General features: G+C 31.7%; 1 protein-coding gene and 1 long non-coding RNA gene across 6 annotated transcripts; both read right to left on the reverse strand.

Annotated features, from left to right (window-relative positions):
- Positions 1-6,478: 6,478 nt before the first annotated feature.
- On the reverse strand, positions 6,479-10,845 carry LOC141684153 (uncharacterized). Of its 5 annotated transcripts, XR_012560568.1 has the most exons (9): positions 10,822-10,845; positions 10,560-10,667; positions 10,166-10,460; positions 9,308-10,091; positions 7,859-9,151; positions 7,327-7,380; positions 7,059-7,253; positions 6,873-6,947; positions 6,479-6,755 (listed from the first exon to the last, which is right to left on the reverse strand). It is a non-coding gene; the product is annotated as an uncharacterized LOC141684153 (long non-coding RNA). The 5 variants fall into 5 exon arrangements; XR_012560566.1 differs by having other exon boundaries at positions 7,059-8,327; positions 9,069-9,151; XR_012560565.1 differs by having other exon boundaries at positions 7,059-8,357; positions 9,069-9,151.
- Positions 10,846-11,510: 665 nt separating this feature from the next.
- Positions 11,511-13,023, reverse strand: LOC141685525 (uncharacterized). Its single transcript, XM_074490619.1, has 2 exons — positions 12,471-13,023; positions 11,511-12,406 (listed from the first exon to the last, which is right to left on the reverse strand). Exons 1-2 carry the CDS (start codon positions 13,021-13,023, stop codon positions 11,511-11,513), a joined length of 1,449 nt encoding a protein of 482 aa, XP_074346720.1.
- Positions 13,024-15,740: the final 2,717 nt, after the last annotated feature.

Consider the following 15,740-nt stretch of genomic DNA (forward strand, 5'->3'; position numbering starts at 1 on the left):
TTAACTAAAGAATTCCATAATAAATCCGTTGCAACCCCATGATCACGATTAGCCCATAATAGAACTTATCGTCATCATGGGTTCATATGAAATCATGATAAACAAACATAAGAAAATAATAACTAAACTAATTATATTAAAACAGAGTACGTCACAAGAGTAAATAAGTCAAAGCAAGAAAACTAGCATCCAACGTTACAACGAAACAAGAATCACAAGAAAATATGCTTCCCCTTCGTTGCGGTGTGCTAAATCGGTCTTCTTCCTTATCTCCTTCGCTTCTTGCGTAAAACACAATCTTCTTCTTCTTCTTCTTAATCCCCCCTGTGAAAACGTCTCAAATCTACTTATATAATAGTCCCATAAAACTCAGATTACATAGAAGTTGGAAGCCAAACAGAAGTAGAAGTCTAAAATAATTCAGCAAAATTCCCGACTCTGCGCGGCCGCTCAGCATAGCTGCGCGGGCGCGCAGGCCTCTACTGGAAAAAATCCAAGTTTGCTCCGTTTCTTCGCCGTAATCTGCCCGTTCCTTTCCTCTCGCAATGGTGAACACATGCCAAGGCTTATTCTTGATGATTCCTCCCCCGAAATGCAACTAATACCCTGAAATGCATAAACACTAGAAAAACGCATCAAATACACAAAATACTTGATTTCAAGACACCAATTTAAGCCATTTTAAGACGTTCTAAGTGGTATAAAATGCCACTTATCAACCTTCCATATAGGATACTCAGATGCTCTCAATATGGGAACCCTAATGGTTTCATATCGACTGTGGGTTTGATTGTTTTGAGTATCTTGAGTTTTGGTGGGCTTAGTTGGGTTTTGTGTTTCTTCAGACATTATTGTAAATTGGATCTCACTGTTTGTATATCAACAAAGAGGCTCTTATACCACTTGTTAGGTCACACAACACTATAGAAGGGGTTGAATATAGTGTTTATACAATCAAATCGATTTATCAACACAAGTATGTAACAGTAATTAAGTATATTCAATATAATAAACTCTGTTACAATAGAACAGTTGTTCTCACTCAGTGATGAACAATATTACTAAGAGCTGCTAGGTTACAATGTATAATCTTTCTCGTGAATGATAACACATATAGTGTAAACCCTAAGCTGTGTTTATATAGTACACAGTTACAAGATATCTTCTAATTGATATGAAATATAATTTTGTCTCCTAAAATATATCAATCAAATATTATCTTCTACAAGTTTTCTAGTCGCCTAACTCTTTATGCATATCTTCTATTGTTTTAGTCACGATCATTTCCTGTAAATCAGCTGCTTTTCTTATCTGAAGTACCCGCATTTAAGTCCTGATATAAATTCTGACGGCCTTAAGTTCTGATATAAGTTCAGACTTCAGTAAATTTTGATTCCAGTAAGTTCTGATAATAAGTTCTGAAACTAAACACAATAGATTAGACATGACATCACAAATTTATCTAACAAAGTAACTTAAAATTGATAAGTAAATGAACACTTATAAGTTATATAAGTGTTTGGATAATTTTACTTGTAAGTCAGAATTTTTTTAACTTTAACGAGCTAAAATAATTAATTTTTAAATATAATTATCTCAATTCATAAATTTTAAATTAAACTAACATTTAATACATATATTTTAAAATTAAAGTTAATAAAAGGTGAAAAATTAAAATAAGTTGAAAAAAAGTACGCCGTTACTAATATTTCACTTATCAACTTATAAGTTGTAAATTCAGCTTATAAGTTGGGTCGACAAATACTCATCGATAAGTTGTTACGGGCTTATAAGCCAGAAGTAACTTATAAGTAAGCAAACAAACAGTCCCTATATGTAATTCTTTTTATTTTTTTTATTAATCTGAATAGTTTTGTTCCACCTTTTTATTTTTCTATAAAGATAGCCATGACGTTTGATAATACCTTATTAAATTACATAAAAATAAAAATTAAACACTAATGTGTATAATCTTTTATGAATATATTAATCTATACTTTATTTTTATATGTAGGTAAATGTTGAAAAACTAGAAGTTAAATTAAAATGGAAACCAAGAAGACAATAAAATTATAAATAAGTGAAGGAATAATGAAATATTAGAGTTTTCAAATGCAAATGCTTTATGTATGACACGTTTGCATTATTGTACTTTACTTGTACGTGTACTATGTGGGTCGGGGTGGTTCATGCGAGCCGGACATGGTGTATATGCCGAGCTATGTGTGCCGAGAAATACAAATAGTGCGTTTACAAAAGCCGTGTCATGATGTGCCGAATCTCGGTTTAGAACTCCTTAACTCGTATACACCCCGTTTCACTGTAAAAGTTCGTGCTGAGTTTAAACCTGCATGATAAATTCATTTTTAGGCGATTAAAATGATGAGACAGGGCGAGTCTGGGCGATCCGACCCACCCATTGGGCAACCTGTAGGCACAGCCGAAGAACCTCAAGACCCAGGGAACATTTTAAATCCGAGGCGTTCGTTGCTCTAGTTTATACACTTTTAAAAAATTATGACTACCAGCATAAATCCCGTGCAATTTACGGGTTTCTATTAATATTTTAAATTTTTATTTATCAAGTTATATTATATTTTTAAAATATTTATATAAATATATAATGATTATAAATTTTTAATAAAAATAATAGAATCACATGTGGTTGTAATTTAGTTGAAATAAATAGACTATTTCTAGTAGTTTAACAATTTAGTAGTTTAGCATATATGTAACACTATTATTTATATCTTTTAATAATATGAAAAGGTGTATTCGTAGTTTAGTAGGATAAGTATACTATATTTAGTAGTGGTTTAATAATTTAGTAGTTATTAGATATATAACACTATTTATCTATTTTTGTAATAATCAAAATTAGGGAATTATCGTTGAACCAAACCGTTGAACCAAATTATCTCTATTCCGGCTATTATAATATAGTATAGATTTCTATAAATATGAATATTTGGTGAATTGTATTATCTATGATAAAAAAAAAAAAAAAAAAAGCTAAAGGGTTACCTGTAATTAAGTTCTCTTGTATGTTATACTTCTATTGATCGAATCTACCATTAATAAAAAAGATATTAAATAATAAATAAATAGAAAAAATGTAGTTAGAAATTAAGTACCGCTCCCTGTAGAAGCTTAAGTATTTCTACTTTTGACTTGCCCTAATATATCATATTTACTAATATTATTGGTCTCGCGAAGTAAACTAGTATAACACAAAACGCACGAGAAGTTGAATGATAGTCGACCCCCAAACCCTAGTTAGCCGCCTAAAAAACATTCAGATCTACTCTTTCTTCTTCATCAATTAACCTCTCTTCCTTTCCCAAAATCACTTCCATCTTCTTCTCCTGCATATAATAATCAGTTTTTTATTTTTCTTTCAATAATCATCCTTATTTTGTAAGGATTACTATCGTACCCAATCTTTTTGGGTATTTTGTTTGTCCTTCTTTTGTAGTGGTTGTTTGTCCTTCTTTTGGAGTGGTCCGTATGTTTTTGATATTTTTGACTTATTGGTTTGTATCGTTGAGAATGATTCAATTGGTGTTTCGAGGAATCTTGAAAGCTCGCATCGAGTCTGAATCGGTGGTGAAAATCGCAAAAGTTTACCTTTCACAACGGAAGATTGTTCATATTACGAGGGCATCTGTACCTTCAATCACTTCTGAACATTGGATGACAACTGGAATTAATTGTGTGAAGGTCAATTGTGATGCTACTGATTTTGGAGATAGTGTAAGATGGATTTTTTGGGAAACTATTGTAATCTTTTTCAGTTTAAAGAATATTTATATTTTATATGTTAAGCGATTCGGAAACAAACGGCTATTCATTTAGCTCGTTTATTTGTTTGTCAACCTGATCGTATTACCAGTTTTGGGGTTTGTCCAAGCTTGATTAAGTCTTTTTGATGAAATGCATAATATTTTGGCAAAAAAAAAGTATTATTGGTCTCGCCGAACTTGTAATCACTCTCCTAATTTTTCTTTATCTTTATTCAATTTTCTCAAGAATATTAATAATTTTTTGGATCAAGGAAGCAACTTTTGATATGATTACTCAAGATTAAGAGCCGGATTTGTTCCAAAGTACATTTCCCCATTTTCTATTATTCACCTTCTTTTCTAATCTTTAGTTGGCCCAAAGCACTGTACACTAGCCCGAAAACCAAACAAAACGCTCTCTAAATAACTATGAACTTTAGTAAAAGTTTAAAAAAAAATTATTATACTAAACTAGCAATCTTGCCCGGGAATTGTTTGTCATCTAGAATATTAGTTAGAATTTGTTTGTGATAGTCATATTGGTCTATATTCAAGTTACTATGAATATTCTTGAGAGATTTATATAATATTAGTCTAAATTCAAGTTACTATAAATCGTTTTCTAATTTAACACTTACATAGTGGCACAACTTGGCCACATTGCCTGCAAATTTCTTCCAAATTTTGTGGCCACATTGGCTGCAAATGTTTTCCAAATTTCGATCTTGTAATGCATATCCCCAACAAAATGAAAAAAAATGAAATTATATATCAATAAAAAATTGCAAGTTAATGTCTTTGCTTGCTAGTTAAATTTGCTACTCCTGTACTCTAAAATAGTGCGAGTTAAATTCCTCAGCAGCTGAATCTAATTGTACATTCGCAGCCCTAGGCCATATATATGGTAACTAACTAATTTTAGTGCAAAGAGAGACCTATATTATGGAAGTACAATAAGGGACTCAAACCAGCAACATATATCATTGTTTCTTTGGCATTTACTTATAAAGCAAATACAGTACATGAGAGCAGGCACATAATCAATTTCTAATATGTTACTAAACATATTAAAAAGGAGTCTTAGTTAATAACAATACTACTAATTTCTCCAATTGTTTGAGTATAACAGTTTAGTAATATATATATCTGTTGATCGAGGTAATTATGACACTAACTTGCAATTAACGTGCTTAGAAGACTTACTTAGATCTGTCTTATAATCAATAACTTATTAATATATGATGTGCATGTATTGAAACTCAGATTGATGATGAAGACTTTATGGAGGTTGAAATAGTCGGAAAAAAACATGTTACGTTTACAAAGGTCGTGCATTACAAAATGTGAGTGAACAGAAAGGAATGAGGAAATTTGTAGTAGTGCTCGGCGGGGTGAAATACATTTGTAGAGGGCAACAAATTGGCTTTAACTCAGATTCTGATTTTCACAATGCTCGAGAATGAAGAACACGATGTTTATAATATTAAGACATGATTGTTTGATCACTATATATGATAGTACTTCATGAAGAATTTAAAGGTGGTTCACTGGAGGACAAATCTGTTTTTCAGGATGTTATATACTTGAATTATTTCCTAATATAAAAAATTTCATAATTAAACATATAGTTTGACTGAGCTAGATGAAATAGAAAACTGCAAAATTCTGCTTGAAGAAATCTGCAGAAAATTTAAAAATCTGCTACTTAAAAACTGCAGAAAACTGCTGTGAAAAACTGCAGAAAATAACAGAATTCTGCTTCAAGAAATCTGCAGAAATTTAAAAAATCTGCTACTTAAAAAGTGCAGAAAACTACTGTGGAAAACTGCAGAAAATAGCAGAATTCTGCTTCAAAAAATATGCAGGAATTTAAAAAATCTGTTATTTGAAAAGTGCAGAAAACTGCTGTGGAAAACAGCAGAAACGGCAGAAAACTGCTGTGGAAAACTGCAGAAAATTGTTGTGTATTGAAAACTCAAATTGCTGATGAAGACTTTATGGAGGTTGAAATAGTCGGAAAAAAACATGTTACGTTTACAAATGTCGTGCATTACAAAATGTGATTGAACAGAAGGGAATGTAGAAATTTGGAGTAGTGCTCAGCGGGGTGAAATACATTTGTAGAGGACAACAAATTGGCTCTAACTCAGATTCTGATTTTCACAATGCTCGAGAATGAAGAACACGATATTTATAACATTAAGACATGATTGTTTGATCACTATATATGATAGTACTTCATGAAGAATTTAAAGGTGGTTCACTAGAGGACAAATTTGTTATTCAGGATGTTATATAATTGAATTATTTCCTAATACAAAACATTTATACTGATAGTAATGCAAGTATGTGTACTATGTAAAAGTTTATGAAATAGTTTTTAGTTGCAACAAAAATTTCATAGATTATATATTGAATTGCAGAAAGAAGTGTAACACTCGTATATTAGACCAAGTATGAACTGCTACTGTACCAATTATCAAGCCTGTAACAAAGTACAGAAATGTACATCAATTGGTTTAACGTTTTCTCAATAAACTGAAAGACAAACGAACTATATTACCAGTACTTAACAGAAAAATGCAAAAAATTTGATTACCTGGTCTGGAGTAGACTATCTACTTAGCATACGTTTCCATATTATGTAACACATCACATATAGTCTGAAAAGAACAATATAGTTTAACACTGATACGATACTAAAAATTGAAACAGAAAATCACAATTATCTGGATAGATCAATTTAAATGCTATCTCGTGATAGTGTTTAAAATCAACAATATCTAGTTTACATAAAAATGAAAATAACAACTCCAGGAACCATACATTGCAATTGACAGAATAAAATCATAAGAGCCGAGAAAGAAAATGGCATAGCCTAAAATGAAATGAAAAAAATAATGTATAAACGTTTGCATATTCTTTCGGCACACAAGTAATTCTGTCGGTGATACATTTTCAAGAACACTTTTCCTGCATTTGAGAAATTTCACAGTTGTATTATTGGATATTAGATATATCATAATTATAATTAAGACTGATGTAGAATAGTAATAGTTATGGTTATGGTTATTAACAAAAGAGACTAACCACTTTGATCTTTTTAGTAGACGAATTAGCACACTCAGGGGTATATCTGCTATTAGAAACCTCTACCACATCAGTCTGAAAGATTTTAATATTACGACAAAAAATAACCATCTTAAGAACAACATAAGTGTAATCTAAAAAATGAACACAACAAAAAATAATAAAAATGAATTAAAAATAGCTTACATCGCCAAAATCGGATAGTTTTGTCCCTGTAACTGTTGGTCCAGATTTGGTTGATGTGCTGACTGAACAGTCATATGCATCAGTAGCATAATACAATGTACTGTTTAGCAGTATGTTATCATCGTTAAGTTCAATTCTTAGAGTAATTTCCTTGTCAGAAGTCTCCTTGATTAGAGGGGGATATTTTGCAGGATCCTGCAGATGGAGAATAATTTCACAGCATCACTCCTGAATAGGAATGTAAAAAAACTATGTAACTACATTGTACCTCATAACCCTCGGCAATCAATTTGGTCACTGTCTTTCCTAACCTTTTGGAAGCCTGACCGTATAGCACAAAAATTAAAAATCTTGCCCGTTCGCACACGAAATCTCTACTAATATACAAAATAATCAAAAAAAAATATTGATAGTTTTAAGTTTCGCTTTACAGATTTATGATATTACCTAAACAATATATCAATATTTATAGTTATATCAACACCCTGATGTTTTAAAATGAGAGATTTGCGGTTTTACAATATTCTTGGCCATCTTATTTTGTGCCAGATGTACAATCCAATTAATCCCAACTGCCAACATCTTAAGATTTTGTGAAAGTTAGCAATATAACATTGTGATCATGCTTCAAGTGAAAACCTGAAGCCCTGACCCAAATCCTTATCCTTTAAAATTATTTAGACCCTACAACGCAATCTACCCTAATAGTAAAGTAAAAACTATCATAATTCTACAATACAGTAAGAAACTTTTAAGATAGTGCTCCCTACAATAGCCATCAACCTTTATAGTAAAAGTACCTGGGATTCAGGAGGAAAGGAGTTGAAATTGGCCTTATGTAGATTATTTGAATCCTCGTTCTGCAGCTGGATGTTACGATCCTCAATTTTCTCATTAATAGACACACAATGAGTGGAATTAAAATCAGTTTTTACTTCGCTGACCACATATACATGGGTTTCAAGGTCAGATGAGTTCAATTTGGCCTTTTATCTCATGCCAACAATCAGTGGTAAACTATTTGAATTAAAAGTAAAATATCCTGCAACTGATTTGACAACTGTTTTGGTCCATTGTTTATCAACTCCTGCCCACTCAATTTTGGTTCGGCTACACCAATCACCGAACTCAGTTCCGCTGTTGTTACTTCAGAACAGTTTCCACAGAGGTTACTTCCTGAATAGTTTCTACTGTGGTCACTTCATGACTGGTTTTCTCCATATTTACCTGAACACTAGGGTCCGTGTCCACTGATATCTCCATCTTGCCCTAGGATAAGTGGTGAACTCCATCAAAAAGCTTCAAGTTTCACAATTTTCAGTCATCAAGAGCATGAAATACTTTGAGTTTTTATCATCACAAGAATTAACAAAAAATCAAAGAACTATACATCCAGAAAGTTAGACACACAACATAATATCTTTGAAAAACTAAAGTGGAATTCTAACAATATATGGAATTCTAAACATTGAAGCGATATTTTTGGAACCTGATAAACATGTTGAAACAAATCTGGTTATGAGCGTAACAACGTTAACAGTTACAATTAACTGAAACTGTACAAATTTATGAATGTTGATGTAAACTAATCGGCCCAGTTTGGCTCACTATAACCTTAATATCGTCATTCATTACTATTATAACGGAATTTTCATTCGCATCCTGTATAAAAATAAGTAAAACATATAATAGACAGTGATTCAGATAAAATATATTATTCTTAACTTATAGCATTATGTTAACTATAAAACTAAAACACTACACCTCTCTTTCTCTTCAGCATAGCTTCATAACCCTTGAAACAAAAAAAAAATAATTTCCCCAATTAATCATATCATCAAAATATTATAGCTTCTGGGTGACAATCACACAAAAATATGGAGTAATAGTACTCCACAACAACCAACACATGAAAACCCTTGAAAAAAACCTGATTCTATATGTCATGTAAATCAGTATATTAAAGAAAAAAATTCATATAAATTGATCCGTATCCATATCAACGCAAACCTGATTCTACATATGTATAAAGAAAATAAGAGACATCTGCAGGTTGCATCCCCAATTCAGTTCGATTAATACAAAAAATCAATCTGCAAAACACATTTGCATATCATCATCTCCACTACAAAACGTAGATAAGAAACAAAATTTTAAATTTTAAAATGGAAAACTAAAATAAAAATAATTCGATTACATGGAAATAAGAACATCATAAATTATAAATAAAATCACGGAGTATGACATACTGAATTTATCCACTGAAAAACCTTTATCTCGAGTCACAACACAGAATCATCAACCAACCAAAGTGTTACAAAGAACCAATACCGGATCTGTCTATTGTTGCAGGTTCCGACACGTCAAGAAACCAGAAAGAGAGATTTTGAAAATCAGTTGCAGATAACAAAATTCAATTTTCAAATTTAAAATCAATAAACCAAGGATAAGGGAGGTTTGAATTTGAAATTGATCGTGAAGATTAGTTTTTGATTTTGGACAGTTAATAGCAGTTGCTATAATGAAGTTGTAAATCTTTGTGATATACGTGGAACAAGTGGTATTGTATTTGATCCGGGTCAACCCACTTGGGTGGATAGTTCATATTTTTTAGTACATATATTATGTAAATATGTAATATGTAATATGTAATATGTAATATGGGTTGATCCAGTTAAAAAATGGATAGTCCATAATAAATTTTTTTGGACAAAAAAGGACATGCCTGGGAAATCTATTGAATAGGGAAAAAGGGTAATTTAAGTAATTTTGAAAATCTAGTGCTAGTAAACATTAAGAATATATTGATAACAATTCAATATTTTCAGGAAATTAAAACACGATATATTTTCCTATATATAAAACATTTTAAAATTAAATATTAGCATTGAAAAGAAAGAACATAAAAATTGCAAATTTTTGAAAAAAATCCCTACAATCCATCAGTAATCGTGAAACGAATGATATCTCGAGGTCCATATTTAGTTTGAATGGTAGACATTTGTTCTAGACCCTCAACAGCTCCACCAACATCTGCAAGAACATATTTTATTATATGCATATATATATATATATAGAAAATTTGTGATTACATTAAAAAAGAATACCGGCTGTGGAATAAGTAGGTTGGTGATGATCACCATAAGACATATGGTGATCACAAAGCTCTCGAAGAGGTATGCATTCAAACTTGTGCATAGGTATTGCCAAATCGTCCTGAGGGACCAAGTTAACGATGGTAGTTAAAATAAAATGGATGCAATTTGTAAAATATACAGGCCTTAGAACACCATTTGCCGGAGCAACATGAATATTTGTTATAACATATAAATTGCCTGCGTTGATAACTCCACCAATTTGATTCCAAATCTCAGCACTAACAAAAGCTTGCATGTGGTTATTCTGCAAGATTGAGTGACTAAGTGTTAAAATGTCCTATGACAATAGACATATGAAATTTTATATTATAATGGTTTGATTCAAAAGACACAATAATATTACCTCACGATCCAGTAGAATCAGGTTCTGCCGAATAAGCTCACCAGCACCATTCACCCATTCACCGTAAACCACATTCTTGATACACGAACACAAACTATCTAGTCATGTCTACTTCCATTGAGAGACGCAAGATGAGTATGATGGTCCATCACCGAACAGAAGTGAAAAAAATCAAATTATAACACTATAGTGTGAACACGTTGATAAGGTACAAAATGGTACAAAATAATATTTAATGTAATAATTTAAAAGTTATTTATACCTGTTATGAAGATGCTGCTCTTTCTATGTGATCGAAAGAACTGTAAACTTATTATGTTTATATATACTACACAAAATCATACCACCAAATATATATCTCTTACATGAATTTAGGACTTGATAAGGATCTTCTGTTTGATATAATAAGATTTGTACAACTGTGAGTGAGGATTTTAAGGAAAGTCAATAACTCTTTTTAATCGAGGATATATTCATATCCGCTTACAGAGGACTTATCACAATAATTTCATTCATCAAGATTTCATCCATAATTATCAGTAAAAATTAATGCCTAATAAAAAAGATAATGTGAACATATGGTGAAAATGTGGAAAAATACTTTCTGTTGGTAACACGAGAGTCATTATGTTAAGATCAGACCCCAAATTATGATATCTTTTATTTGCTAGTTTATGGTAATTGATATACGAGTTTGAATGACTCTGTCAATTACTCATTTTTCATTTTATAATTGCAAATTCAATGTAAATACCATATAATCTAGTACCGGTAATATGTGTAAGCCAAAATACAAAAATTACAACTGACAAACTATGTCTGCAATCTTCTAGGTCATTTAAACATTCAATTAAAAATAAATCAGGAAATATAACTTAAATGTATTAGTGAGAAAACATATTTGAGTTATATAAATAGGAAAAAAGATAGTTCGAAATAAAATTAAAAGTCCTATGTGCTACTCTTATTTGGAAAATTATAGAATACTTCTTCAAACACAACATTAGTTGTGACATTTATCCATCGACCATTATCACCGTCAATGAGAACATGTAAACCAGATGGAGAAGTTACTCTAGAAACGGCAACGTAAAGTTGTCTGTGTGAAAATACCGATCTAGGCAAATATAAACCAACTTTGTTTAACGATTGACCTTGACTTTTGTTTATAGTCATAGCAAAACAAAGTTGTACCGGGAACTGGATCATCTTGAATTCGAATGGCCATTTTGTATCAGTTTGTTCCATCTCTATCCTCGGGATAATGTGTGTTGTACCAAGCTGTGATCCTGTAAGAATGACACACACGATACTGTTGGGAAAGCATTGCTTAACAACCATCCTCGTACCATTGCAAAGTCCCATTATCTGATTTAAATTTCTCATGAGCATGATGACAGACCCGACAAAAATCTTCAAATCATGCTTTGGCAAGCAGGGCATATTAATCGAATTCAAATATTCAACAGGAAATGCAGAGCCAAAGTCATTGTCATGTCCTTGGTTGTCGCATAATGAATCCTGACTGTAATAGTTGTATGATGTACCGGGGATGTTATGAAGGATATAAGATTTTATATCACTAACTATGGCGTTTGTTGGTGTGAGAATAGATCTTTCCGTCAACCAATCTGTATTCTTCATGTTGTTAGCAATATCTGGATAGATGATGTTAACTATATCCTTAATTGGTTTTTCCTCAGATTTTATAATGAATTTGTCAGGAATGACAAGATCTTGATCATGAACTATATCACCAGGATGAATATTAGAAAGCGTACCGTTGCCAACATCCAGTACCCACCTACTAAAATCTGCAATCTCTTCTCTTTCGGACTCTGTTCTTCCTGATAACAATCGCAAAAAAATTTTCCAATAAGAAAATTTGACAATGATCCCACAACCTTGAACTATTCAACGAAGCGCCAACAACAGTTGTTGTGCTTGCTTTTGGAATTATAGGTAGTATTTTTCTAAAGTCTCCACCGAAGACAACAGTAATCCCGCCAAACGGAAGTCCGGCTCTCAGAGGATCAACCGAAGCCATAATGTCTCTTAAACTGTGGTCAACACTTTCAAATGAATGGCGATGCTGCATTGGAGCTTCATCCCATATAACTAGCCTGATTTGCTTCATTAAATCTCCTATTTGTGAACCATGTTTAATACCAGCTATAGAATGTTGATCAAGCTTTAGGGGGATATGGAATCTGGAATGAGCAGATTTTCCTCCTGGCAGTAATGTGGCTGCAATGTCAGAAGATGCTACAGGAAGTACAATCTTTCCTTCACTCCATAATTTACAGCACATCGTATTCCAAAGGAAAGTTTTCCCACAACCTCCAGAACCGTATACAAAAAATACGCCTCCTTTGTTGTTTTCTACACTGTCAAGTATTGAGTTGTATGCCTGGAGTTGTTCTTCATTGAGATTTTTATGCAATTTACTGTGCTCTGCTTGCATTTCACTGTTGTTGTAACAAGTTCCTCCGTAAGTAACTTGTTCTCTAGCTCTTGCAAAAAAATATTATCTGGAAAAGGTAAAGTTGAGAAATCTTGAAGGCTTTTTCCCACGTCATTAAAAAGCTTCTCTAATTCGGCAAAATAATTGTGATCTTTATTTAAATCATATAGATTTTTTAATTAAATTTGGTAATTATGATATTTGTGATATACTAACTGACTTTATAAATATAAGCAGTTGCTTGACAGGATGTAATATTTAGTATTCATTAACTGACATATGATTCTCTTTTGAGAGTTTTATGAACTAATGAGAACCCTAAGATAGAGGCTATTATAATTTGTAGTCTCCTTAGCTAAGGTAAGCTTCCAGATGCAGCCCTATCCATAATTCATATTTTTTAAAACAATTTGTTACTGTAAATTTAGTACTAATTTGGAATTTAGTTAATCTGCATTCTGCAGCAAGCTCTAAGAATTTACACACCCTTTATTTTTGGAAGGCTTCTTGGCCATAATACACTATACATTTCTGTAGTATATAGTTTGTAGCTTCCAAAACTCATCTAATAATTAATATAATGGGAACCCTGTATCCTATATTCCTTTTAGTAGTATCTTTCATGATTGTGTCTGGGAAAATTAGGAACACATATGCACAAATGTTAGTTTTTGTACACAAAACTTGAACTTACTTGATGTTAAAACATTTAGGATAGACAAAAAATCTGGGATGCAATGCAGAAAGACCGGAATCTCATATACAAATGGCAGAAAAAATGCAGTAGAATACTAAAGAATTTGGCATAGGTAAGTGCAAAAAATGGACGCAAAAAAGCACAAAATCTGCTTAAAAATGCACATAAATGCTCCAGGAAACTGAATTATTTGGTGTAATAATAAGCAGATATTACAATCTGAATAATTTTACTTCAAAAAATCTGCAGAAATTTAAAAAATCTGCTACCTAAAAACTGCAGAAAGTTGATGTGGAAAACTGCAGAAAACAGCATAATTCTGCTTCAAAAAATATGCAAAAATTTATAAAATCTGCTAATTAAAAAGTGTAAAAACTTATATAAAAAAATGCTGCATAAATCTTTTATAAAAAAATATGCTGCATAAATATTTTATAAAATATGATTCAAAATTCTGCAGAAAAATATCAAATTGTTCGTAGTTTCAATGTAAAATGCCATGTATCATGCATACATACATTTATATTTGTAAATTCTTTCAATGACAGCTAAAAAATCTAATGCAGAGGGCTTTTTTGCTCCATGAATATGATAGTAGAGGCGTATTTGGTCCATTAATATATATAGAGGTGTTTTTTATCAAAAGCCTAAATCAGAGGGAGTGTTTTTTGCCCCTCAACCCTCGACTTTTATAAATAGTACACCATGAGGATTTTTTAAAGTATGAGAATACTTTTATCAATCTTGTTCCTGCTTAAACTTTGCATTAGATTGGTACACAGTATGTGAATAGATTTGGCATATAGAAAAACTTGGTTGATTTTTATTACTATCTAAACATTACTAATCAAATATTTCAATTTTGTATAGCATTATACAATGGTGTCTACTTCAATAATGAAAGTTGACAGTGGATTATATTTGTATATTGAGATTAAAAAAATCTAGTAAAGTTAATTATCCATCTACAGATTAAAAAGTTTGTTTACACATAGACTTAATAGTATACTAATAGCAACCATGAAGGCTAACCTGTAAAAGTGACACAGCTTGATATAACAAAGCAACATGACCTCAGTTATATCTCCAGAAATGAGACGAAAATTAAATAGTTCAAATTACTTGTTACAGTTATGTTCTGGAATTCTGATTCACTTAGCTGGAGATAAACGTTACCAAACAGTTTGCAACAACTATCATTCCGAGGAGCTTATTCCTCATAATAAGAAATCAGTCACATACGTGAAACTATTATAAATGTAGGTGGGTATAGTAGTGATATTTTAAATTTTAAGTGCGAGGAATATCTTCAATTAATTAAGGCAGAATTAGGATTCTATAATCTGCTACATAGAAAATTATAGTTAAAAAAGGAAAAATGAGTTCATTATAACCATGTGAAATATAACAACTTTTAGCTCAATATAACACATCAATATGACTTCAGTTATATCTCCAAAAATATGAGAAAAAATTAAATAGTTCAAATTACCTATTAGATTTATGTTCTGGATATCTGATTCACTTAGTTGGAGATTAACGTTTCCAGAAATTTTACGCCTTGAGTAGAGAACATCATCTACCATTGCTTTCCAATATTGTTGCCATAGTTTCAAAGGAGCTGCCACCTGATTATTAGATAATATGAATACAAATAATTATCTCAGCTGAAAGGGCATAGCATGATTGGAATTCTCGGTCATGGCGACATCCCATTGTTTGTCATCCTTTAATAGGCCAAGAGCATCACATGCCTCTTTGTATGTATTATACACAATGCCATTAACAGTTCTGAGGTCTTTGAAAGATGTTGCTCCTTTAATGTGCATCAAAATCATACGCAGATAAAATGTTTCTCCAAAAGATGCATGAACATCAGATAAACACCCAAAAACTGTACCACGTTCACGAATCTTCCACCTGTTTTGATCCTGTTTCCAAGTAAAATTCTAAGGAAACTGATGATATGTAAACTGTCTTGCCTCTGGTATGTTTTTATTTGCCTGAAGCCATCCTTCCA

Source organism: Apium graveolens, chromosome 9, assembly GCF_009905375.1.
Source record: "Apium graveolens cultivar Ventura chromosome 9, ASM990537v1, whole genome shotgun sequence".
In the NCBI taxonomy this organism is placed as follows: domain Eukaryota; kingdom Viridiplantae; phylum Streptophyta; class Magnoliopsida; order Apiales; family Apiaceae; genus Apium; species Apium graveolens.

What these genes read in the sequence shown, in the direction of transcription:
- LOC141685525 (XM_074490619.1), bottom strand. Translation starts at nt 13,023, where the DNA reads ATGCAAGCAGAGCACAGTAAATTGCATAAAAATCTCAATGAAGAACAA. An exon ending in TGTTGGCGCTTCGTTGAATA is followed by an intron (nt 12,407 to 12,470) that starts GTTCAAGGTTGT and finishes GATTGTTATCAG; the next exon opens with GAAGAACAGAGTCCGAAAGA.